The sequence below is a fragment of the Scomber scombrus genome, chromosome 10 (assembly GCF_963691925.1).
Source record: "Scomber scombrus chromosome 10, fScoSco1.1, whole genome shotgun sequence".
Taxonomy (NCBI): domain Eukaryota; kingdom Metazoa; phylum Chordata; class Actinopteri; order Scombriformes; family Scombridae; genus Scomber; species Scomber scombrus.
In genome coordinates this window covers 4,753,709-4,778,841 of record NC_084979.1, presented here as the reverse complement: position 1 = coordinate 4,778,841, position 25,133 = coordinate 4,753,709, and the positions used below count along the sequence as shown (strand labels likewise).

Below are 25,133 nucleotides of genomic sequence, written 5' to 3'. Positions count from 1 at the left end.
TTCTTTCTTCTTTAGTCAACTCATCATGCATCATGTTTTTCAAATCATTCAATCATGATGAACTCCTCTGTGCGTGATTCTTCGTTGCCGTGTATCCAGGGATGGATCCTGGACCAACAGCTGACCCGGCCCTCTCCTACCCCAGTCCTTCTGACCTCCGCTTCTCTGACCTGGCCTCCAGAGAGGTGAAGCTACACTGGACTAATCCTGCTAAGCCGGTCCAGCAGTACAGAGTGGTGTACCACAGCGCAGAGGGTCAGAGTCCGCAGGAGGTCAGAAACACTACCTTTACCTCATGTGCAAATACATCAGTTTAGCAATGAATCCATTTAAGGTGCAAGATGAATAGTATTCACATAAATTATTGCTACATTAGGTTTGAGATATAAGCGCACAGTTATATAAATAAAAGAAGAGTGGCAGATTTAAATCCTACTCCATCCAATTCTGAGAGAAATATGCACATTGCTTCATTCTAACAGGAAAAAAGTTAGTTCATCATGTGAATCCTCAAATAACTAGGGAAAAAAAGGCGAGATTGCAGCAACTTCCTGTTTTTCTCAAGAAGCAACAATAAAGAAGACACATAAGTATCATCACCCATTCAAGGCCTTAAAACTCAGAGTTTGCCTTGTAATTTACTGTATAAAGTTTCTATCTCTGTCTCTGTGTGAGAGGAGAAAACATATTTAAAGATTATAAGGATTTCATTTGTTTGTGCTTGTCTCATTCTGTCTGTCTCTAGGTGGTGGTTACTGGCTCTGAGTCCACTGTCCTACTGGAAGGCCTGTCCTCTCAGACGCTGTACCACGTGTCCATCTTCCCCGTGTACGAACACAACGTCGGCCTGGCACTCAGAGGAACCGTCACTACATGTGAGACCGGCGTCATGGCTAAATATAATGTTTTATTAGATACAACGTGCAAGAGATGATTCAGTCATTCATCCCTCGCGGTGTTGTATTTTAGGAATCAGTGAATCATTCTGGGGTTTGTTTTTCAGTTGTAAGCTTGTAGCACAGTCAGTAGGTTTTTGTTTGTCACTCACAGTATCTCAACCACTTCAAATCTAACTTGAAACAATGGATCTCAGCACTGTTTTGAAGGGAAATGTTAAGGATACAGTATGCAGTCAATCAATCAATCAATCAATGAATCTTTAATCTCCATTTATATACTGCCAAGAGTTATCTCAAGGTACATTGAGCAGGTCTAGACTGTACTCTTCAATTTAATTTATAGAGACCCCACATACCCCCCCATGATCAGTTCCCCTTTAAACTCCCCTTTAACAGGAAGAAACCTCAAGTAGAACCAGGCTGACCATCTGCCTTGACCGGTTGGGGTTGAGAGTGAAAGAAAGACAGTGAGAGAGGGAGAAGAGGGAGAGAGGAAGGAGGGTCACAGTAACACACAACCCTGAAAATAACAGGAGTATGAATAATATGGTAACAGCAGTGTACATGTAATTACTAATGATTCTAATAATATTAGGTGATATTCTATATTTTCATTATCTCTGTTCCAAAACTGTTAAAGCCACATTATTGCACTGGGTGACGATGAACGACAGGTGCTGAAGATTATTTAGAGGCAAATCCACAAACACCATCCAGCTGCCATAAATACTTAGTATCACACCAAATCCATTGCTGAAAATGGTTCATAATAAGTACCCTATTTTCTCCTGTTTGACTAACATTTGCTAAAAATTACAGCACTCAGCTACTTTAGAAAATTATTTAAACGTTGTACTTCTTTACACACTATCATTAAGCGTGTTCTGGCACTTCATGCAGCTGAGGCTTCACTCTGGGCTTTGGTGACCTAAGACAGTCATTCTTATTTATGACATTTTAAGGGGTGAACGAATAATACATGTTCATAATAGTGAGTTAGAAAACCTGCTATTATAAGTCTTGAATTTCCTCTGTTATACAGTGTTGCTGTAGTGTGGGTTTCACCAATTTGTGAACACAATCCACTACATTTTCTTTGTTACTGGATTACTGTATTTAAAAAAGAACAACTGCCACAAGAAATGTGTTTGGATTAGTGGGCAATCTGGGATGCTGATTAGAAAACATGTGATTCACCAGGGAACAACTATGTCCCTGCGACCATCTGTCTTCTGTCTATTAATAGATTTATAATGTCTTTTAGCACAAGACTAAAGCCCTGCTCATTCACTATGACTATGCAGCTAAACCATGTTTTAACAATATAGACCATAAACCTGTGAATTCTGTGAATATTCTATGAATGTTTTATAGAGCACCAGATGTACCAGTCATGACCACAACAACTCTTATCTGTAATACAGCCAAAAATACCAACTGGAAACTCCCCTCCCAAACTGTTTGTACAAACTTTCAGTTTAATAAATATACAGTTTCACATGACCTCCACCAGCGAACTTTAAGAAACGTTGAATGTCCCAAACTGTCAGGGCATTTTTAAGGCTTCAGTTATAATCTACAAATACTGTATATGCTGTGAAATGAAAGGGAGAGCTTTAAAGGTCTGTTCAAATTGGATTTTTTTCCATAAAACATCTCCAACACCAGAGAGGGTTTAACCGTTTATTATAACAATATGCTTTCAGTTTTAGTTTAGCACTGTGCTTGTGAACAAATCTGAGCAAGCCTGATACAGACTGTCACAGATACCTCCTTGAAAAAGACAACATGAAAGCAGACCTAATGTCCTTTAAAGACCACCAGTTGTGAGATGTTCTGTAAGTTGTGGACATACATGATTGGACGATGCCTGAACTACCATGAGGCTCCATTCTTGGCGTTTCCTAAAAATGAAGTTTCTCTGCTCTTATCATCCTTTCTATCCTCTTCCTTCCTTGTCTTTCTCCTGCTGCCTCTCATCTTCTCTCAGTGCCGCTAGCCATGCCCGCCAACCTGGAGGTGACTCCTTCCTCTTACAGCACACTGCGAGTGAGTTGGGGTGCAGCACCGGGCGCGACACAGTACATGATCCTGTACTCGGCGCTCAACCACGGAGAGCCTGACGATGCCAAAGAGGTGAATAAAAACGTACATGGGTTCCTGTCTCTTTTTCACAGAGCTAATAATAGCTTACAGTGTGGGCAGAGAGGTGACAGTTTCATTACATTCACTCCACTGTAAGTCTAAGCCCATGGAGAAAAATAGATACTAATATTATAATACTAAAAATAACCCATTTCCACTCTCTGCTAATTGGTTTGGGATGGCACTTAATATAGACGACCCTCCACAGGAATGTGCAAATGTAGGGGAAATGGGTAGTGAGAGGGTGTTACTTTGAATAGGCCATTTTTATTCACATTATATATATTATAAATATTAAGGTAATATTATTTTTTATGCTTCCACTCTGGGGACAGCTGTGAGCAGAGGTGTTATGTTTTCAGGTTGTCTGTCTCATTCTCATGAATGCAATATCAGGAATATTGTCCTTTATGTTTCTTTATCTAGAAACACACTACTAACTACAGATGTCTCTTGTATCACTGCAGGAGAAATTCAGTGCAGACCATACAGTGGTGGAGCTGGCAGGGTTACTGCCAGAAACAGACTACTCTGTCACTCTTTATGCCCTCTATGAGGAGGATCCCAGCGAACCTGTCACTGCTGTTGCCACCACACGTAAGGCATTCAGAAGTCCCATTCCTTATTTTCACTTATTCCTTTTTCCATTTTCCCACTTTCTCATTTTTCTACCATTTTTTTCTTCCATTGTGTCTTCCAATTCCCAAATTCAGACATAAGTAACTCAGTCATCTGTGTTCCACCATTGTTCTTTCCAATACATTTTCACGGATCTTTTTGATCACTACCCCATCTTCCTTTTCACCTCTTTATTATCAGCATCTACAATATCTTCAGTGTCTTTCATCTCATTCACATTCCTCTCCCCTCCTCTCATATTTTTTGCTATCCCTCCCCACAGTCCCCCTCCCAGCTCCGATGAGGCTTAAATTCCCGATGGTCACCCACAGTGTGCTGAGGGTAAGCTGGGTGCCCGGGGCTGTGGATGTCCCCGGCCATCGAATCACCTACAGCACTAACCACGGCAGTGACGTCAAGCAGGTAACTTGTTAACCCTTTATCGGGAGAATCACTATATTTGATAACTTCCATAAACATCCAACATAGCCTCCCCATGCCTCTCTTTGAGCTTGTTGAACCATGTGATGATTTTTTATAGATATACTTTTTGGGAAATGTTTTACCCTAGACCTGCGAGAAACCAAGCGTAAAAGAGTTAAGGTGTTAAAAATGGGGGAAGTGTATGTTCATGCACATTCACACCTGTGTTCTTAAGCATCTTTCATTTCACCTAAATTCCCACTACGAATAATAATAATAATATGAATAAGGAATCATATTTTTTACAAATGGAGATGTTTTTTAATGGTTAAAAAATGTATATTACTAGGAATTGTTGCTATAAATGTGTGATAAATATCAAAACATTCATATACTATAAATAATTGTAGGTGTTATTGTCATCACGGGTTTTCTGTCATTCTTTGATCCTTATAACTATAGAAAAAGGTTTTTAATTGCATTTTATGTTGTATAAAAAAGGTTTAAGTTTAAATTAAGTGCCTTTATTGTCATCATATTATGAACAATACAACGAAATTAAAAGTGCTGCTCTGTTACGTGCCACGAATACCAGATTCACATTACAACTCAATCTCAAATCATACGTAAATAAGTCCTTAAAAGCTTATTGTAGGACTCATCAATAAGACTGAGTGGGTTCGAAAGGGCAGAATGTCAGTATGTGTACTGTGTCTGCAGCCGCACTCATTCAGTCACACTGAACCTCTTTCCAGGTGGAGGTTACAGGAATGAACTCCGTGCTGGTGCAGAACCTGTCCTCTCTATCCAGATACCTGGTGTCTGTCCAGTCTCACTACCCACAAGGCCTGTCTACAGCGCTCACCAGTAACATCACCACACGTAAGACACACGTTTTCTGTTTCCTTGCTGAATAAAAATATATCAAAGCAGACAAATTATATATATTTTTCTCCTTAAACATGTTCCATCTCTCCTAGTGAAGGTGCCCTCCCCTTCAGACCTCAGGGTGACAAATTTCTCAGGCAGTGACATCACCGTGCGCTGGGAGGCCGCAGCTGATGACGTTGTCTCCTACCTCATCAAGTGGATCTCCCTCAGTGGAGGAGACCTGAGACAGGTGTGTGTGTGTGTGTGTGTGTGTGTGTGTGTGTGTGTGTGTGTTAATGGATGGGTGGAATGTGTAATATGTTAGTCAAATTGAGTTAATGTTACCCCTGTCTGTGTATTTCAGTTGAGGGTGAGCGGTGAGAGTGAGGGGGCCATCTTGGAGGGTGTGGAGGATGATAAGGAATACCAGGTCTCTCTGTCTGGGCTGTATGGAGACGGAGCTCAGAGTGAAGCTGTGGCCATACGCTACAGCACCTGTGAGTCACACACACACTAATTTACACACTACACACACAAATAAGTAAAATAATAACACATACTGGAGACGAACTGGATAGCTTGTACATTATGAGATATTTTATATGGCTGAACAAACAAAGAGCACCACCTACTGAACATTTTTATTGAAATCCCAAAAGTCTGTTCTGTAGGTACATTGATAGCACTAATCTCACTTTTAATACAATTAAAACTTTATATTTTGGGTTACAACTGACAACTGATCTTCTTTAATCTTAAGTCCAGTATTCTCAGATGGGCTTGAAACATTCTTAATTCTATTCAGATAGTACATCACATCATGCGCCCGTGGTCAGTGATTTTGTACATTGGTGTTATGATCACTTTCTACATTTCTAAAAAGATGTGGGTATGGAAAAAGAAGAAGTTTTTTGGTAGAAGCACAACAACAGACCAGGTGCTGGACCAAACAACCAAGAGTGTAAAAGAGAGTGACGTTTCGAGCAAGTCATGTGACTTGAGCAGTGTGATTGAAACATCACCCTGCTGATATCCCATTCAACTTATATCTGCATTGGGAGTTACAGTTGCAAGATATACAGTATATGACAAGTGTAAAATATTGGACTAGGGATGATAGAGGGTTGGTTTACAGGATAATTGATCAACGCAATGGGTTGTTTGTTAGAACAACAAGCCCATGACAAAGAGGATCCAGTTCCAGTCCTTTTATTGCTTAAGCTGGTTTGTATCTGGCAGTAAGAACAATACAGGAAATCATAAGTCAAAGGTATGCATAATCATAACTAACAATCAACCTAAGATATCAAAGAGAAGAAACATTAATCAAACTAAAGAGGTAGAAATAATCTATCATAATAATTAAACAGGTTAATTATATGGAAACATAATTACTAAACAGGTTAATCATATGAAACAACTTAAACTAATGTGGAGGTAGGGAGGTAGGTCAGCTGGCTGCCTAAATTGTCTCTGGGGGCAGAGCTGGAGTGAGATATGGTGGAAGGAGGTGGGGATTTTCTACAACAAGGAATTGAGCTTTGATTTAAGTACTGAGGCAATATGCAAGGAAGGACAACAGAGACTACATTTTCTGCAGGGTTTACAGTAAATGTTTTTAAAGTAAATTATGTTATTGTAGATCCTCCAAAAAATCAGGGGGATTTAAAATCTATGAAACAGGCATCAGCTGGGCAACATTGGGAAGCAATGCCTTCTCTCTTTGGAATCTTTTAGTCAGCAAATCACACGGAAAGCCAAATCCCTCTTAGCAAATCCATACCATCCTCTCTTCATGTAATGTGACAACCTCACATCTGGTCAGAGATGCAGATTTTCTAAAATTAGCGCAACAGGGGCCTCTGCTTTGGAAACAGTCGTAGCAGCACTTTTAATGTCTTCAGTTGTCTTATTTGGTTTCTATTATGTTTGTTTTTTATGATAACTTCCTGCAAAAATAAATTCCTCTTGTGGGAATAGATAAAGATGAACATCCTTGTAGTGAGTCTACATAGCTCTACTTTTTGTGTGTTGTCCCTGCAGTGTCTGGCGGAGGCCCGTCCAGCGTGTCAGTCTCAGAGGAGACCGCAGTCAGCCTCGTCATCAGCTGGGTTCCCCCCAACGCTCACGTCCTGCAGTACCGCGTGTCTTACACTGCACTGACTGGAGCAGAAAACCAGGACAGCACTGTGAGTGTGTTGTAATCCACTCTCCATCACAGTGTTTCTCAAGGGTCACGGAGGATTCCCCCAACTACATATTAGCTCTCTCACCTGTGTCACCAGATGGACATTTAACCTGCCAGCTTGACTTTGAAAGGTGTGTTTCTTGTCTGCAGGTATTGGTTCCAGGTGGTGATAAGCAGGTGGTGTTAGAATCATTACAGCCAGACACACGGTACAGCATCCTGGTTACTGCAGAGTATCGCAACAGAGAAGGAGGCAGCGGTTCAGCTCAGGGAAAAACCAGTGAGTACAACACACAGTACTTAGCTTTACATAAAAAATGTGGCAGATCTAATGCTAAATGTCGTTTGTCTAATTTAAATGTAAAGATGACATCACTTTGTCCTTGCAGCACTAACATACTTGTGGAAATCTAATGAACATGTATCACTTATTATTCTTTTGATAGGCAGGATTGTGGGAAAAGTAGGATATCTGCAAGTCATGGAAAATCCAAAAGAAAAACCATTGCATTGTTCCCTCAAAAAAAGTCTTAAAAGGTCTTAAAAGTCATCATTTAATTTACAAAGCCATACCATATACTTCCATATACCTTTTTGTATGTGGTTGGGGACTTTTTGCTTTTTTTTTTAGATGTTACTCTTCTATAAACTACAAGTCAGACTGATGTGACAGTGGATTGTTCATACAGGAAGCAGTTTCATGTTTTTATTTTATTCCATTTTACTTTTTATTTATCAAATTCAGGAAAAAAATGAATTCACTTAAATATAGTAAAGCTGGAGTTCAGGACTTTTGCCTCCCCCTTTTGGCAATGGGAGTAAGTACAAACACTGTCAACACATGCTTAAGATAAGATATTCCTTTATTAGTCCCACAGTGGGCACATTTCCAGTGTAATGGCAAGAACAGCAAAAATAGAAGAGAGTCAATAAAAAGCATAAAGAACAATAAATAAGTACACAAGCTATAAAACAGTATTAATAACAATTGCACGGTTGAACTGAAAGTAAAGTAAGTGTAACATCATAGACTCCGTATAGTGCACATGCTCTGCCATAAAGCATGTGATCTAAAGAGAGATTTATCTGACAGAGACTGACAGACTTAATCAACAATGTGTGAACCTGTTTGCCAGGGGTGAAATGTAATGAATTTTCATTTATATGTAAAGGTTCAGCGCTCTTTAATATACTGGCAAAGACATGATTTAAATGTCAACAAATTCATAAACTCACTTTATGTGCAATACATAATTGTAGGCCTTTTTTACTAATTGATTAATGTGTAAAAAGAGCATTGAATTGGTTAGTAGCTATGCTAAAAGTTAATTTATTGAACACTGCAGACATCCTGTTTGGTCACATTAAATACAAGCAAATCAATCCTGCAATATTAGAATTTTGTTAATGTTTCATGATTAAAATAAGTCTACAGTCCAAAACCTGTCAAATAATGTTTAATATGTTTTCAGTATCACTCAATTTACTGTAGTGTCTGCTACCATGCTAGTCACGGCACAGGGAGACAAAAAAAAGTGTTCATATTTATTTTATTATTAGCTATAAGCAAAAATGACTAATAGGTACATTTATGTATTTCTTAAACTAACCAAATGTTAAATGGGTTTGAATCTCATGTGCCTTCTTATTGAAGGTTCTTTTAAAGTCATTGTTCCTGCTTCTGTTTGCCTCTCCTTACTGATCACCATTCTTTCTGTTCAACAGTCTTTCTTCTTTACCTTTCTTTGTGTCTGTCTCTATCACTTTGTCCCAATCTGTCTGTTCACACAGCACAGGGATAACTTACCGGTAGGGGTGTTTACTCTTTTCAAGTAAAGTGGTGTTTCCCATGGTGGAGGGATTAGGGACTAGATTTTTCAGCGGGGTTGTTTATTTTCCAACCTAAACACAGTGCAAGCAATAGTCTCCTCCAAGTGCTGATAAACCTTCTGTCTGGGCTTGTTAAGCTGTCAATATGGGAGACAAGAATGAACCAGATCAAGGGTCAGTGGCAGGTTGACTGCTTGCAGCCAGCTGTGGGATATGGGGTCTTTCTTTTGCTGAGTTTATATTCTCTCTCCTTCTCTCTCCGTCTTCAGCCAGCCTGAGGGTAAGCAGTGTGAGCGTGGTCAGGTCAGACCACTCCAGTATATGTCTGTCTTGGAGACCAGTGTCAGCTGTCGATGGATATCGTATTGTCATCCAATCCGTTAAAGGTAATCTATATTACAATCTATAGTACGTGACAGCTGCGGGTACTTACTTAATCCCCTTTCAGTTTACTCACTTGTGTGTACGTGTGTCCTGTCTAATGTGTGTTTGTGTGTATAGGCAAGGACACAAAGGAAGAGACAGTCGATGAGTCCAGCAGCAGTCACTGTTTCACTGATCTGGAATCAGAGACCTTGTATCGCATCAGCGTGCACTCGCTTCTCGGCTCAGCAGAGGGCGCTGCCGTCTCCATCCTGCATCCAACAGGTCTGACGTGATCACAGTAACACAGATATATGTTAGACTGAAACACTAAGACAAGCAAAATCAAGTTAGTCTTTTGGTTATCAGGCTTTACTGAGCTTAACATCAATGATTCTGGGTGACTGGTATCATTAAGCAGTTCATGATGATGTGAAATGAGACATGAGATGAGACAAAATTGTGATAGTCTCAGGGTAATTAGGTAATTGTGGCAGTAAAAGCTTTTATTTACAGATGTGTAGTATACATTATAATCACACAGCTTTCAATGAATAAAACGTTGTACAAGGAATAATAGCTAAATATTCAGAGTAAAGGTAAGCTACTGTTTTTAGATTCATTTAAATACATGCTCTAGTACAGTCTCATAATAAACAATCCATTATGAATATGTGATACATTTATAAAAGTTAAAAGTAACTTAATATAATGTTGTGCTTCAAGCACAGAGAGGATAAAAAGCAAAGTGCTTGATAAGTTCTATGTGAATGAAATTAACTGGGAGCTAATTAACAGTGTGTTGTCTGTTTTTATGTAATGAAATACAGCAGAAACTATTATTTTTTATTTGTTGTTACTCTAAGCTGCAGTGATGCAATGACAGTGTAAAAGCTATTTAGACTGTGAGGAATCGTGTTGGGAAATAAGAAAAAATGCAGAAATAATCATCATTCATTATGTTTTCAGTGTGGTTTCCTCATTTAGTTTGAAGTCTTGAGTGGATATCAAAAGCCTGGAGCAGCAAAGAGATTCTAATGATCTTTAAAAATGTCTCTATTGCTGTTTAGTAATCATCATTGTATAATCAACTCAGTAGTTTTGTCCCTGTTGAGATCCTGTAGAAATAATGTCAGGGATTAATAATGACTCCGATTGGTCATTAGTTGGGAGGTTGATAGATTTTGATCTGATCCTTTGACTGCTCTGCAGCAGGTCAGCCATGCAGTATAGGTTACCATGGTGACCAACCTGGGTTAAAGTGAGCTGACTTCATGTTACCAGAAAACCTGAGTTAAGCCCAAAGATACCTGAATACCAGGCTCCTGCTTTTTGTACTCCATACTTATTTCCTCATTAAATAAGTAATTTGCATGTCAAATGTGAGAAACTATTAATTTTCTAAGCTGCTGTTACCTCTACAAAATTATATATAATCACTCATTTGTTGTAACAGTGAGTGTATCTATGCATTTTTAAACAAAACATTGAAAAATAGTTTTTAAAAAAATGTGTTGTAAATGTATCATGGTTGGTTATATTTGGTCCTTTTACAGCCACAGCTCCAGTCAGAATTCCAATCCATCCCCGGATGTACCCTATCCACAACGAAGGTGACTCATCATCACACCGCACTAATCTTGTTCTCGTGAAACAAGTCTGATTAGCACTCGAATCATTTTTGTAAGCTTTTTAGGCTGTCATCTCAGGTCTAATCATGCAAACTTGTTATATTCCAGAAATAGTCCAGGGTTAGTCACGTGACTCCAGCAGGTCTTCAGCACATCACTTTATATGTCTCTCTCATCCTATACACATTAATGCAACGAGAGAACGTCTAACTATTGGTTTTGTTATCATGAGGACAGCTGTCATGCTTCATTTGTCTATTTAAATGAAATTTTGCTCAGTATTGTTATTTTAAATGTTGAACTACCTTCTTATTACTACAATATTATCTCACATAAGGCAATATATTCCTCACTGTGTGACAAAAGCTTCCCTTATTGCTTTCTCCACAGCTATATGTTGTGATACACTTCTTTCATTCATCACATCTAATAATAACTTCCTACAGTCTTATCAAATGGTCCTCAGTCATATTGCTATATTATTATTATTATATATTTGTTTTAATGTATGTGAAACTAACAGTGAGACTTTTATATTTGTGTCTGGGTTAAAAATGCTGTTTGTGTGCTTTGCTTCTAATGATACAACACTGCCCTCTTGTGTTCCAGTCTGTCCTGAAGTAAACATCAGAAACAGCATTGTTACAGGTGAGACAAACCGTCCCCACACATCGCTGAAAATCGAAATAAAAAAGGCTCATAACATGAAACGTCAAATTTACTCAAATCCCATCCAGTTTTAAATTATACACTTTATTTCATATGTGTGATGCGTGTGTCGTCCCAGGGTTTGACATGATGGAAGCGTTTGGTCTGACTCAGAGAGCTCACTCGTCTGTGGAGGGCGTGGCGGCCGAGCCTTTTGTCTTCAACACGCTCCCCACCTACACTGTGTACAGAGACGTCCAACTGACGCAGAGCACCAAGTGAGACTCTTATTGCGTGTGTGTAATTGTTTTGCTGTCGGACATATAGCCTTTTTTGTCATGTTGTATGCAACTGCAAAGTTGACCAACCGCTCTGTTGTGGTCACATGACCAACTCCAAATTTGGTCTGAACTATAAAACTCCAGTACAGTTGTTGTATATTTGGTGTATTTACAGTTCATCACATCCCTCAAGATGCATTTTAGTTTTATTAAGTGTGAATAATCCTGGTCATTAAAAGAAAACAACTTTAAAAAGTTCAATTAAACTTTAAGAGCAGTGATGTTGCAGTCATTGCTGGACTCTTTTTAGAGATTGTCTTGGTAATATAATTGAATATCAGCTGATTATCGGTCAAGATACCGAGATATTTGTAGCACTGAAACTGTTCAATGATCCGTCTCTTAAAGAAAATCAGGACAAGAAAGTTGGCCCTAAAGTCTCTAAAGTCAGCCCTTGTATCTTAAGTCTTCATTACATTGCATTTTAAAAAGCAGTTATCACACCGACTGCCCTGTAACAGGCTCATAATGACCGAATCATCTGTAAACTTTACATTTTATTCTCATGTTACCTTCTCTTCTCTGTTATTTTCAAATCATCCAGTGGGGGATTTCACCTATAATATCTATGTTTTAAATCGCCCCTTCTGCCTCAGACCAGTTTACTCAGGAAGTTAAAAAAAAATCAAAGCTAACAGTCAAACTCCGAAAAGCAAAACTGATACAATCATTCCATCTTTCCCTTTCTCTCCCTCCAGGTTCATCCACCCTGCAGGTTTCTCTCCAGAGCACACCATCAGCATCGCCTTCCGCCTGTTGCAGGAAACACCCAGGGAACCGTTCGCCCTCTGGCAGCTCACTGACAATGACTTCCAGCCCATGATGGGAGTGGTGCTCGATCGTGAGTAACACTTCTGCAGATCTACATCTCCCACACAGCAAGCAGCCTCATCATGTCCTCATATGCTGTCATAAGAACTCCATTAAAACCTCTGCTGTAGATACTGGACACAAGAAGTCACATTTTAACAGAGACTTAGAGAAAGGTTACATTATTGGTGGATTAGTGGACGTCAAATTAGGTTTTCCTGGCTTTAGGAGTTTTTATAGAGACAAGTTTCATTTAGTTAGAACAAGTTATACAACTTGATACTTAATAAGCTTTGTAAACACCCAAAACTAGTGCTTTGGTTGGGGTCTATTTTCAGCTGTGTATTAATACACATCAAATTAATTACAGTGCCTGCTCATCATCTGTTCATCATAGTGAAGAAACATGACGCCTAGTGCAGCATGTGGCTCATTAATCAGTTTTTAATCATATTTGGATAAAAGTGGAGCTACTATATACAGAACATAGAAATAAGATACGTCAGGTTTTGATTACACAGACGATACTTATTTACTGGATGACTTCAGTGTTGATTTTGGTCTTTTCATCAGATTTAACAAGAAAAAATATGGTGTCACAAGACATCAAGAAAATCAGCTCTCGTACTCATATGGACTTGACATAAAAACTTTTTTCTCTGCCCCCACTCTGTAAGGATTTTAAGGTGATGGAGAACAGCTGTCTCACTGTCCTTGGATGTTATATTTAAATGCAGAGTGAGAGGGTTTCACAGACTTAAGAATTAAAACTCCACTAGAGGCTATTCCAAATTAAACGACTGGAAAGCAATTGACCTTACAGCCGGCATTGCCATCTTTAGAGCCTTTTGTTTTTTTGTTTTATGAGTTCTAAGCTGATAACTGAACATCTGTTTGTTTTTCACCTTCCGCAGCTACTACCAAGCATCTGGTGTACTTCAGTCTGGACTACCGAGGAGAGGTTCAGAAACTGACCTTTGACCAGTCGCAGGTCCAGAGGCTGTTCTACGGCAGTTTTCACAAGGTGGGATACTACACACAGCAAGTGCTACAGGATGATAAACGTTTTTCTTTTACTTGTCAGAAAATGAAGCATTGATGTTATGTTTTCATCTCAGGTTTCCTTTTTACTCATTTAATCTTGTGCGCTTTCATAAAACTGAAATGTCAAGGCCTGCAGTAATAGGAAAGAACATGATGGAAAGGTGAAAGAGGTGTGTAATCTTGGGTCTTTAACCCTTGTCACAATTACATGATAAGGAAAATACACACAAAAGACAGAGATGTACAATAAGAGAAGGTAATAATCGGGAAATTGGATTACATTCTAACCTATAACTGATTATAGCTTTTAGAAGGCCTGGTTCTGTCAAATACAAAAAATCAATGCTGGAAGGTGGTGAGTTTTAGCTGGGCTGATAAAATCTTGAACTAATCCTTAAAATACTTACACCCAAGCTCTTTTCTTAGCTTCCCTGACACTTGACCTAATATGACAAAAAACAAAAAAAAGGTTAATCTGTGGTTCCATTTGTGTCCTCTCTCTTCTGTGATTGGCAGATTCACCTGTCTGTCAGCCAGGTGGGCGTGTCCCTGTCTGTGGACTGCCAGCGTGTAGGCGAGAGGCCCGCTCGCCCTCTAGGTAACGTACCGACCGACGGATTTGAGATGCTGGGGAAGCTGGTGAAGACCAGAGGACCTAACAGTGGATCTGCTCCGGTACATTTTTATTCTTTTCTAATAGTTTTCTTTGATTTCATTCCAGGCTCAGTCTTTCCTGTCAGTAAATTAAACACACTGGATATATCTAAACCATTGTGATCTCTTCCTGTGGCCTTAACCTCTTACCTTGTGTTCTTCATTGTATCCAGTTCCAGCTGCAGTCCTTTGAGATTGTCTGTAACAACACATGGGCTTTAGAGGACACCTGCTGTGACCTGCCTGGACTGGTCAGTCTATGTTCCACACCACTTTGATATAATCCTATTGTGTGTTTTAACCAGTATATAAAACACAATGAGAAGGTTTCTCTTACTACAGTAGCTCTTGACATTCCATTGTAGAAAAAAAGACTGTTGAAATTCAGCAGTTAGTAATTATTACTTCTCTAAAACTCATGACATGACTCACCCAAAATATGGGCCTGTAAATGTCTCATAAACAAATTACAAATTTTACAGCAGACTTTTATTTTCTAGTGGACGCAACAGTGAGATGCTTTATGAGAGAGCATTAAAGTGTATCCATTGGCTGACTTAATGTCTTTCTTGTTAATGTCACCCTGTCTGTCTCCATCAGAGAGATGAGGAGAGCTGTCCTGCCCCAGCGTACACCTGCACCTGCACCTCCGACATCCCCGGAGCTCCTGGTTTCCCCGGGCCAACTGTACGTCACCATGTGGCCTCAAATAAACTCAGTACCTGCTGAATCATGTTTCCTGTGACCAAGTGGTTTGATAAAATGTGACCATTCAACTCTTATTTACTTTCTCAGGGAAAGCCGGGTCCTCGTGGTGAGAAAGGCGAGAAAGGAGAGCAAGGGCATAAGGTGATATGAGAATATTTATTCAGGCATTTTAAATGAATTTATTTCGTTAGATTTCATTTTTCAAGCAGTCCGACTTTCATTCAACTCCTTTAGTTTCCTTTTTTAAAACGTTTTTTTCACATTTGGTTGAAAGTATGCAGCACTGGTTACATCATTATCCAAAGTTCACAGCATCTTTTTGATGTAATTTTCTAATTAAACCAATTTCTAACTCTAACAACCATTACTGATGTGAGTATTGGGCTTAATTTTCAATGAAGCAAAGCAGCACACTGTAGTCAGATTACAACAAGCCAACACATGTAAATTAATGAAATGCTTGCCATTTTGTAGTGGAAAATTCAGAGTACATAGATAAAGAGTAATGGCTTTTCGGCTTTAACACAACTTTCCCTTATGTACTATGTTGACCCTGTTCACTCATGACAGGACTGTTACAGATAGCACCGCAATGTTTACACATTGTCACTTTTCTGATTTTGGTATCTGACCAATTTCCAAGCAATTTTTTTTAGTTTCAAACTCCACTGATGTAGCATTGCACTTCTATAACAATGTTTGTCTCAAGATGGAAAGTTAAAAAGAACAAGTATTGAAGTTGATGATTAGTCCACGCACACTTCTTTATGGTCAAAACCTGGCGCCTACATTCTCAACAATGAAACATTGTCAACAGTTTAGTTGAAGATTAGCTGTATTATGCTAGTAGCAGCTAATGTAGCCTGGAGCTACTAGCCTCCAGCAGAGTGTGAGTGAGCCATAGAGGTCTGCTAACGTCACTGCTTTCTCACTACACACCTGGAGTTTAAATTTTTTTTTTGATTTTCACACTTGTAGTCTTCAACCTCAACCAACCATTTTTAAAAACATATGCAGTAGTACTCCCCAGCACCAGGAAACACATTTGGATGTGTGAAATTGGTGGAGTTCCCTTTTAAAATGTCAAGCTAGCCACAAAAAACATCATCCATTGAGACATTGCCTCTTTACTCGCAATGTGACTGTTTTTATTAACAGTTTCAGAAAATGTTATAGATATATAACTAAATCTTAAATATCCAGATGATCAAGGTGATATTTAAGGAAAATAGTCCAGTAAATATCCTTTACTGTACATGTTTTATTCATTTTTCTCTGTGTTTCAGGGGGAGATGGGTCCTCCAGGAAAGTCTGGATTTGAGGGAGGTCTTGGACCCGCGGGCAACGCAGGGCCGCGAGGGATGGTTGTGCAAGGCAAAGTGGTGAGTAATGTTAAATACTGTATGTACCTGTGTACAGCAGTAGTAAGGACAAATGGATCTAGTATGTTATATTTTAAAATCACTTTCTGTCTGTTTTCATATCTTTCTTATCAGGGTCCACCTGGTGCAAGGGGGGAAAAGGGACTTCCTGGGCGACCCGGAGTCCAGGTGAGTTTCAACTCACTTAACCCAACAGTCTGCCATTTTTTACTCTCCCTCCAACCTCCCTGTTCTGTTTCCCTGTAGGGTTTACCAGGACCTCCAGGCCCAAAAGGGGGAGAGGGGGTCCCAGGCCCTAAGGTGAGTTGTTTGGTACCAGCCAATACAGAACAGTCAATGTTAGCAGTTCTTCACCCGGTTGATCTGAAGCAGTGACACCCCTCTCTCCCTAACCCTATATCTGTATTCACATGTGTTTTGCAGGGCATTAGGGGGGTCGAAGGTAGCATTGGAGGACCGGGCATCACTGGACCCAGAGTAAGATTGAATTATACTTGTTTATGTTGAGGATTTTAACCTTTTTGACTTGAGTGCCCCCTAGCGTTTATCGTCCTTTGAGAATCTTAACGTGACCCTTAACCTTTTGTCTAGTGCCATCATCAGGCCACAGTTTACTCTTATCAATTTATCAAGAAAGTACCTTTTCAATGTTGGTCACGTCAAGTACTTTCCTCTAGCACCACACTCAGACTGAAAGCATCCCTGAATACAATAAATACAATGCAAATGACCATGAAATAAACACTTTTTATATGACCTACCTAAGCAATATTAGTGTCAGTCCACACCCACAACAAGCTGGGAATGTCATAAATCACATTTTTATTGTACGGTGTTATGACCTGCTAGTTTGGTTTTACAATAAATGTGTTCTGATTTAATTATGGAATGTCACATAAAGTGGTTTTATATTATCAAGGTGTGGTCTGTGTTATGACTCCCAGTTGTAAAGTGTTAATAGAAAAGTATACTGTTTACTAAAGATTCAGCTTTATCACTTTCTGACCTTTATCTATTTGCTGTGTGTCTGTACATGATGGAGTTACTGTTTGTATTGTACAGGGTTTCCAAGGAATGCCAGGACACCCAGGGACCACAGGGGAGAGGGGCCCCTCAGGATCTGTGGGACCTATCGTAAGACCAGAGGGACAAATAGGGATTGGTCATATCTGTTTTCAGTTATTGAAAACAGATCTGTTATATCTGTTGTTTATCTTTATACTCATGTATATTTTGCTTTACAGGGTCTGGCAGGGACTAAAGGGGAACGAGGAGAGAAGGTGAGTTTCTAGCTTTTCAATCTTTTTCCTTTTTGCAGCTGTAACCGCTTTGAGATACTTTCAAAATGACTCATCATGGTTGGTTAATCTGCTGATGTTACACAGGGGGAACCTCAGTCCATGGCCGTGATCTACCAGCTGGTCACACAGGCCTGTGAACAACTCGTGCATAGTACGTACTCTGTTAGCAAGCACGTAAAAAGAACTTGGACTCCTCTCATTTCTCTCACTCACTCCACTTTTTAAAAATCCCACAACAAATGCAACCACGTTCTCCTGCGTTTGCTTTACCCAGACTTGTTTGTATTTTTCAGTGGAGGTGTTGAAGCTGGACAAGTTCATTAATGAGGTAAATCGTAAGCCGGCTCCTATTGAGGAACCAGTGGGGCCCCCGGGGGAACCTGGTATACCAGGGCCCAAGGGTCCACCAGGCCCCAGGGGCACCCAAGGCGATGTCGGCTCAAGAGGGAGACCTGGCAGGACTGGATATCCAGGAGAACAGGGTAAGACTCCATCTTGTAGAAGGTTTTTTTCTAGCTAAAATCACAATAATCATGTTCATCTGACAGCTGTAAATTATGAATTTCTCACCTTTTTCTCATTTCTAGGGTTCATTATGATTATATTATAAAATTTGATTTATAAGATTTGTCTCCTGTGTCTCTGCAGGACAGAGAGGGGTGCTAGGGGAGAAAGGTGCCTTGGGCACCAATGTCCATGGCCCCACAGGGGTCAAAGGATTTGCAGGTACTTCTCTATGAGACATCAGTTTCATACATCTTAATATAATAGCACTATAAATGTTGCAAGAATTTCCACATAAACAATCTTAACAGTGATATAATAAATAAAACTGTCCAAAAAATGATCAGTACACAATATTCTGTGAGGTCCGGTCATGTTGCATGTGTGTCGTGCACTGTGTGTGTGTGTGTGTTTGCAGGTCTTCCAGGTGAGGCCAAGCTGGGAAGCCCAGGTCCCAAAGGAGAAGATGGTAAAACAGGACCGCAAGGGATCCCCGGACCTCCTGGCCAGACGGGTGAGATCGGACCCCCGGGTGCGTGTGACAGCAGTGGAGGCTGTCAGAACATTGCCCAGCAACCAGGTTAGTTACCAGGAAAGAGACACTGACTCAAATGACACACAGCCGATCTACAACATGAGATCTTGTGTTTCACTAGTGAAAACAAACCATCTCTTGTAGATTTCTTACTGTTTGTATTTTTTTCAGACAGACATTCTTCTCCTTTCTTTACCTACTTTAAGCATGCTTTGGACAGGTCATCTATCACATTGGCATTCATTCACTTATGTTTTCTGGCTCCAAGTACAACAAAGATATACAGTTGAAACAAATACCGATTCATGCTCAGTGGTTTCAAAATATTAGGACATTGTTCCGTTCATTGTTCAGTATTCTGCACGCTTTCCTTTGACTCTTTTTTTTGTGTGTTCCCTCTTCACCCAGAAGACCCATATTACGGCTACCAGCCTTGAGTGGATATTGACGAACCAGGCAGCAGCGGTGAGGTGACGGCTGACATCCGTTTGAAATGACTCCTTTGAAGCTGAATGACAGACTGGGAATGGAGCTGGAAGAAAAAAAACATGACTGAAGAGGCTTGGTGTGCTGAAACTGCCACTGACTGATGCAGGTCTTAACACAAGCTTCATCTTCTGTGTGGACAGGAAACAGTACAAGAAGGATCTCCGTCTGTCTTCTTGTTACAGTGTTCTTTCACATTAAACGGCTGAGAGATGTAGGAAAGTAGGAATCTTTCTAATATAGAATAGCATTGTGATAAACAGGTAGTATCATTAAGGAAAATATTTTCCCAGTGGGATTAGATTATTATAAACCATATTCGCACTGAAACCTTTTGTTACTATGTTTATGTATTCATGCACTGTATCAATGCCAAGTAGTTTAGCCATGTGTGTTATTTGTACCTGTTTCATTTGCCATTGCTAACCTTAACTGCCTCAAGAATAATGAAAATACATAATCCATGGTGTAAAAGCTTATTTTTGTTCCATGGTATAAATGATACTGTGAGAATGTCATGTGTATGATAATGTGTATATTTTTTATTATATTTACTGTATGCAGTTATTCATGTATGATATTTTGTATCTATCCACATTGATAATTCATGTTTACATTTTTCTGATTTCCTGGGGTTAAGGTAACAAGCATTACTGGTGTGTATGTGTGTGTGCGCGCGCGTGTGTGTGAGAGAGAAAGAGAAGAGAGAGTGTGTGTGTGTGTGTGTCAGAGAGAGGTTTTTTCCTTAAGTGTTTCTGATTTTGATAATAAAATGCCATTAATATTTAAGTGTTACTGGGTTTTTTTTTTTACTATTCCGCTGAACTGTCCTTGAACATGACAGTCTCTACTAGTTCCAGACCTGCTGTTCTGACCGTGAACCTGACCTCCTAGTGGAGGCCAGGAAAACAATTAGCTCCAGGAAGAATCAATAATGAGGATAATGGTGGCGATTACTTGTGCAGTCTTTTGTCGGAACCATGTTGAATAGATAATTGTTTCCAGTGGTGTCTATTTTTGAAGAGCACAGCGAAAGCAGTCACCTCATCAAGGTAGCATCAGTGATTAGGTGTATTTCCGGTTTTGTCTCTTATGTGTTTATTCTTCAAAATAAAAGTAATGTATTTTAATGGGCCAAGGAAACATGAATGATAATCTGGGATTTTAGGGAGAAGAATAATAATTAAAAACATTAACAATAGCAGTGTGAGGACATTACTGAGAGATGATTACTTATACATTTTATTTTTGTTGAGATGACACATGATAAACCTGCATGCAATAATAATAATAATAATAATAAATCAAACTTATATAGCGCTTTATGCGGTGCTCAAAGACGCACTCACAGACTGTGTTTTATGTTTACGCTCATTTCTCTTTATGTTTCAATAAAGCTGTTGTGAACAGACTGAAATGTTAGTTTTAAAATGTAGTATATAATGGTAACATCTACCGTTTTTGTCACTAGGATTAAAAAAATACTGAATTTATTCTGAAAGTGACCAACAGGATGTAGTGTTGCACTTCATTGAACTTTACGCATTGTGATTTGGGTACAGTCACGTCGCCATGGCGAGCCGAAGAACTTCGCAACCAAGCAAAGACAATGGGGACAAATATTCTGTATTATTACCCACCTACAACGAGAGAGAAAACCTTCCATTGATAGTTTGGCTTTTGGTGAAATATTTCGGTGAAAGGTGAGTTCTGGAGAACCGGCTAAACTGCTCGGCTAACTACTAGCTAACCTCACCCAGTCAGTGATGAGCTGTCACTAGTTAAACCTCATTCAGAAAGTGACAGCTTCATCTTTTCGGGTGTGTGTATGTGTCTGAGTATGTGTGTGTAAGAGAGGAAGAGATAAATAGTTTAGCAGTTTGACTAAAACTAGAACAATGTTAATTTGAAATCGTTGCATTTACAGTGGATACAACTACGAGATTATTGTAATTGACGACGGAAGCCCAGACGGGACACTGGAGGTGGCTGAGCAGCTGCAGAAAATATATGGAGAGGACAAGATAGTAAGTTTAATAATAATGTGTTTCTTATTTTGTTATTGTTATTGTAAAGCACATGTGTAAGATATTAATGAATGTATTATATATATTATATTATATACACCAAATATATACATAAACACACATTTTTAGCAATTATCCCTCACATGTGGTTAATAAACACTTCATCAAACATCAAAATGAATAGTAAAATATTGGTGCATGGGTTCTTTAAGTTGACTGGTGTTTTCTGTGTTTCAGCTTCTGCGACCAAGGGCAAAGAAATTAGGCTTGGGTAAGTTTTTTTTTAAAAATCTTTAGGAAATAAAAAACATAATATAAAAAATAATATGGTTAACCCTGTTTCCTTTTAAAGGCACTGCCTACATCCACGGCATAAAGCACGCTACTGGCAACTACATCATCATAATGGATGCTGATCTTTCTCATCATGTGAGTGGAGCTTCTTTCACTGTTTGCGTACAGTAGGCTCATTACCACTGGGTGTGTTTACCTTTGCCAGGCATGATAACAGTAGTTTGCCACACAATACACAGAGCTGCTTCTATAACTGGATCTCTCTTTCTATGGTGTGTTAATTTATACACTCATGCATAAATTATTAAATGAGTAAATTAACTGTTTATTTAAAAGTCATTGTTTATTTATTATTTATTTAAAGGGACAACTTTACAAAATCTGAACGTGAAATCAATAAATCATGCTTTCAGACTGATATACCACCCTCTTAAATACTTTAATATGAATCTTTTAGATAATTGCATTGTTATGTTAAATATATCAGATTCTGTTGATATTTTAATTATTCTTTGTCCTTTCTTTTTTTTTTCCAGCCCAAATTTATCCCAGAATTTATTGAGTAAGTTTCTATATGTCCTTTTCTTTGCTTGTGATTTAGTTTTTTGGACTGTTTGAGTTTCTATACACAGTGAAAAATACTGAATATTTCTGAATATTTAAACAAACTTTTTTTTCTTTTTTTTCAGAAAGCAGAAGGAAGGTAACTACGACCTGGTGTCTGGCACTCGATACAGCGGGGATGGAGGCGTATACGGCTGGGACCTGCGTAGGAAAATCATCAGGTAAACGCAAAGTCAACAGCAGCGTACGGCCCTCAATTTCCACTCACCCATTTTGCACTGACCCTGAACACAACAAGCACTAGGCTGAGATTGAACTTTTCCTCTTCTTTCTTCTTCCTCCCCCTCATTTTGAAGTCGGGGGGCAAATTTTGTGACTCAAGTGCTGTTGAGACCCGGTGCTTCAGACCTCACTGGCAGCTTCAGGTGAGGCGCTACTATGAAATAAGTACATCTGACTTTTAGTAAACATCTTTTTTTTTCTCACACTGCGGCTGCTGCTGTTTTTCTCACTGATGTCAGGCTGTATAAGAAGAAGGTGTTGGAGAGTCTGGTGGAGCGGTGCGTGTCTAAAGGCTACGTCTTTCAGATGGAGATGATCGTCAGAGCCAGACAGCTCGACTACACTATCGGAGAAGTGAGGCGCTGATTCATTCAATTACTCACTCATGCCTACATATGTTTTTGTGGAGGATAGGATTATTTACTCAATGCAAGTAAAGTATTATAAGGAGGTAATACTACGTTGTTAGTGAAGATGTGTGGAGGTAGAAGCAAACCACAACCATATATTCTCTTCCTCTCCAGTTTTGCAGCAATATTGGGCTGAAATAAGTAAAACTATAGATGCTATGTTTCACTACTATACTTCCTTTGTGGTCTTTTTTGGCCTGAGCAAATATTACTGGGTAGAACAACACAGCCGCTCTCTCAGCAAACTGATAAGTATCTTTTTAGAATTGTAAGAACAGCTGCTCCTAAGCAGATAACAAATAACTGGTCGAAAGCAGAGGCGCCAAAAATAAGAACATGGAAGGACACAATTAACACATTCTACAACATGCAGATCATAAATAAAAAGGTTTATGAATCCAGCTAAACTGTTGAGATGGAAGAAGACACAGAAAACACACATTATAGAAAAATTAAAAACAGTTACCTTAAAATACTCCCCAAGCCAAACTTATGATCTACTACATATTATTATTACTTTTATATATTTATTATTATTGTTTTGTTTTTTAAATTATTATTTTGTTACTTAAATTTCTAAATCAAATATTACTATTACTGTTGCCATTCTTCCCCCATCTTTTTTTCTTCTTCTTCTTTTTACTTTGGGATGTTGGGATGATGAGGTGGGATGGGGGGGCATACAATAGTTATTGTGAAGTTTGTTTTTCTTTTTCCTTTTCCACAAAGTAACTATTGTAAGGAATCATAATAAATAAAGAGTATTCTTTTCTCTTTTTTTTTTAAAAGAAAGACCCTATCTCATGTGGTGTGAATGAAGAAAAATCTGTGAAATGGCCCTTTATTGTTTTGTTTTGTTTTTGTTGTTTTAATACCACATAAGTAAGTTTTTTTAAATCTGAAAGACCCTTAACTTACCCCTTAACCTGTGAATCTGAAGGATTGTGACACTGCATCCATCGTTTTAACTGTGAACTGCTTCTTCTTCTTCTTCTTCTTCTTCTTCTTCTTCTTCTTCTTCTTCTTCTTCTTCTTCTTCTTCTTCTTCTTCTTCTTCTTCTTCTTCTTCCTAACAACAGGTGCCCATCTCCTTCGTGGACCGAGTTTACGGCGAGTCCAAACTGGGAGGGAACGAGATCGTGTCATTCGTCAAAGGACTGCTCACACTCTTCGCCACCACATGATCAGTGACGCACCAGGATTGGACGTCCCATCGGTCATGTAGCCATTTGTTAAAGTTACTGTCTTTTTAAAAGCAGTAGTTGTATCAGAATTGTAAGGGAGGGACAGAGAGACAGGGAGACATCTCTCTGCTCTGTTAGCTGTAAATAGAAAATATATCCGGGTCAGCAGCCAACTGCGGTACTGAAGGAACAACACAGTGCTTTACATTCCCGTCATCCTCCTTAATGAATTTAAACAAAGCACACGGTGTCTCATCATTCCCAATCCAGACAGCTAACTGGCTCAGCTTTAACACCACTGTCAGATGGGTTTAAGTACACATTTAACTGCTACACATGTGATTGTTTGTATAAAATGAATCAGATTGTTTGTATAAAATTAAACACTTTACATTGTTGTCTTTGTTTGTTTTGTTTTTTTTGCATTGTCATTGAACGTCCTTATTTGGGAGGCGTAGTCCAAAGAAAAAACCATGCTTGCAAAATACACAGTAACCCACTTCTCTTATTGGTAGTGTTTGAGGTCAAACATTTAAAAACACCAAGCAGAGGACAATAAAGGAAGCAGCTTTGAGGTCCATTTACCAGCTTTTTCTGGAGTTGTCAACCCTGTCTCGTGGGTCACATGTGCAAGACTGGATTACTAACAGTGAAGCAGATGACTGCCTCGAGGTCCCAGACCTTCAGTGGCCCTGAGAGCTCCAGACATAATATTATTCTGTCAGCTGGCATGAGAAAAGTCTTAATGTGGGAGTATTTCTATTTGATACTATTTTCTACTTCCACTTTAGAGAGATATATTGTATTTTTTAATAGTTACTTTTCAGATTAATACTAGACATGAAAAACAGCTGATAAGCTTATAAAACACAATACATTGTTATAGATGACTTCTTCCATAAAATCATTGTGCGGTTATGTCTAATTGATGAAGATGTGTGAGTGGTTAGTTCCACCTAAGAGACATTTCTACACTAAACTTCCCACCTGGT

At 39.0% G+C, this 25,133-nt stretch overlaps 2 protein-coding genes across 2 annotated transcripts in view; both read left to right on the top strand.

Moving 5' to 3' along the window:
- Positions 1 to 19,808, top strand: part of LOC133987278 (collagen alpha-1(XX) chain-like) — a 45,647-nt gene extending 25,839 nt beyond the window's left edge. Inside the window, exons 20-51 of the mRNA XM_062426587.1 lie at positions 100 to 272; positions 746 to 875; positions 2,890 to 3,035; positions 3,512 to 3,641; positions 3,946 to 4,085; positions 4,841 to 4,967; positions 5,066 to 5,205; positions 5,320 to 5,452; positions 6,999 to 7,144; positions 7,294 to 7,423; positions 9,243 to 9,359; positions 9,475 to 9,621; positions 10,893 to 10,949; positions 11,577 to 11,615; positions 11,755 to 11,893; positions 12,655 to 12,797; positions 13,681 to 13,790; positions 14,327 to 14,485; positions 14,638 to 14,715; positions 15,065 to 15,151; positions 15,260 to 15,313; positions 16,459 to 16,554; positions 16,669 to 16,722; positions 16,801 to 16,854; positions 16,978 to 17,031; positions 17,617 to 17,688; positions 17,799 to 17,834; positions 17,940 to 18,006; positions 18,149 to 18,337; positions 18,504 to 18,581; positions 18,778 to 18,939; positions 19,303 to 19,808. Coding sequence (XP_062282571.1) covers positions 100 to 272; positions 746 to 875; positions 2,890 to 3,035; positions 3,512 to 3,641; positions 3,946 to 4,085; positions 4,841 to 4,967; positions 5,066 to 5,205; positions 5,320 to 5,452; positions 6,999 to 7,144; positions 7,294 to 7,423; positions 9,243 to 9,359; positions 9,475 to 9,621; positions 10,893 to 10,949; positions 11,577 to 11,615; positions 11,755 to 11,893; positions 12,655 to 12,797; positions 13,681 to 13,790; positions 14,327 to 14,485; positions 14,638 to 14,715; positions 15,065 to 15,151; positions 15,260 to 15,313; positions 16,459 to 16,554; positions 16,669 to 16,722; positions 16,801 to 16,854; positions 16,978 to 17,031; positions 17,617 to 17,688; positions 17,799 to 17,834; positions 17,940 to 18,006; positions 18,149 to 18,337; positions 18,504 to 18,581; positions 18,778 to 18,939; positions 19,303 to 19,331 — 3,416 coding nt within the window. The 3' untranslated portion in view covers positions 19,332 to 19,808. The remainder of the gene's footprint in view (positions 1 to 99; positions 273 to 745; positions 876 to 2,889; positions 3,036 to 3,511; positions 3,642 to 3,945; positions 4,086 to 4,840; positions 4,968 to 5,065; positions 5,206 to 5,319; positions 5,453 to 6,998; positions 7,145 to 7,293; positions 7,424 to 9,242; positions 9,360 to 9,474; positions 9,622 to 10,892; positions 10,950 to 11,576; positions 11,616 to 11,754; positions 11,894 to 12,654; positions 12,798 to 13,680; positions 13,791 to 14,326; positions 14,486 to 14,637; positions 14,716 to 15,064; positions 15,152 to 15,259; positions 15,314 to 16,458; positions 16,555 to 16,668; positions 16,723 to 16,800; positions 16,855 to 16,977; positions 17,032 to 17,616; positions 17,689 to 17,798; positions 17,835 to 17,939; positions 18,007 to 18,148; positions 18,338 to 18,503; positions 18,582 to 18,777; positions 18,940 to 19,302) is intronic.
- Positions 19,809 to 20,935: 1,127 nt separating this feature from the next.
- On the top strand, positions 20,936 to 24,539 carry dpm1 (dolichyl-phosphate mannosyltransferase subunit 1, catalytic). Its single transcript, XM_062427339.1, has 9 exons — positions 20,936 to 21,083; positions 21,308 to 21,407; positions 21,645 to 21,678; positions 21,760 to 21,836; positions 22,238 to 22,263; positions 22,391 to 22,486; positions 22,622 to 22,690; positions 22,787 to 22,901; positions 24,037 to 24,539. The coding sequence occupies exons 1-9, from the start codon at positions 20,953 to 20,955 to the stop codon at positions 24,139 to 24,141; spliced, it is 753 nt and encodes a 250-aa protein (XP_062283323.1). The 5' UTR covers positions 20,936 to 20,952; the 3' UTR covers positions 24,142 to 24,539.
- Positions 24,540 to 25,133: the final 594 nt, after the last annotated feature.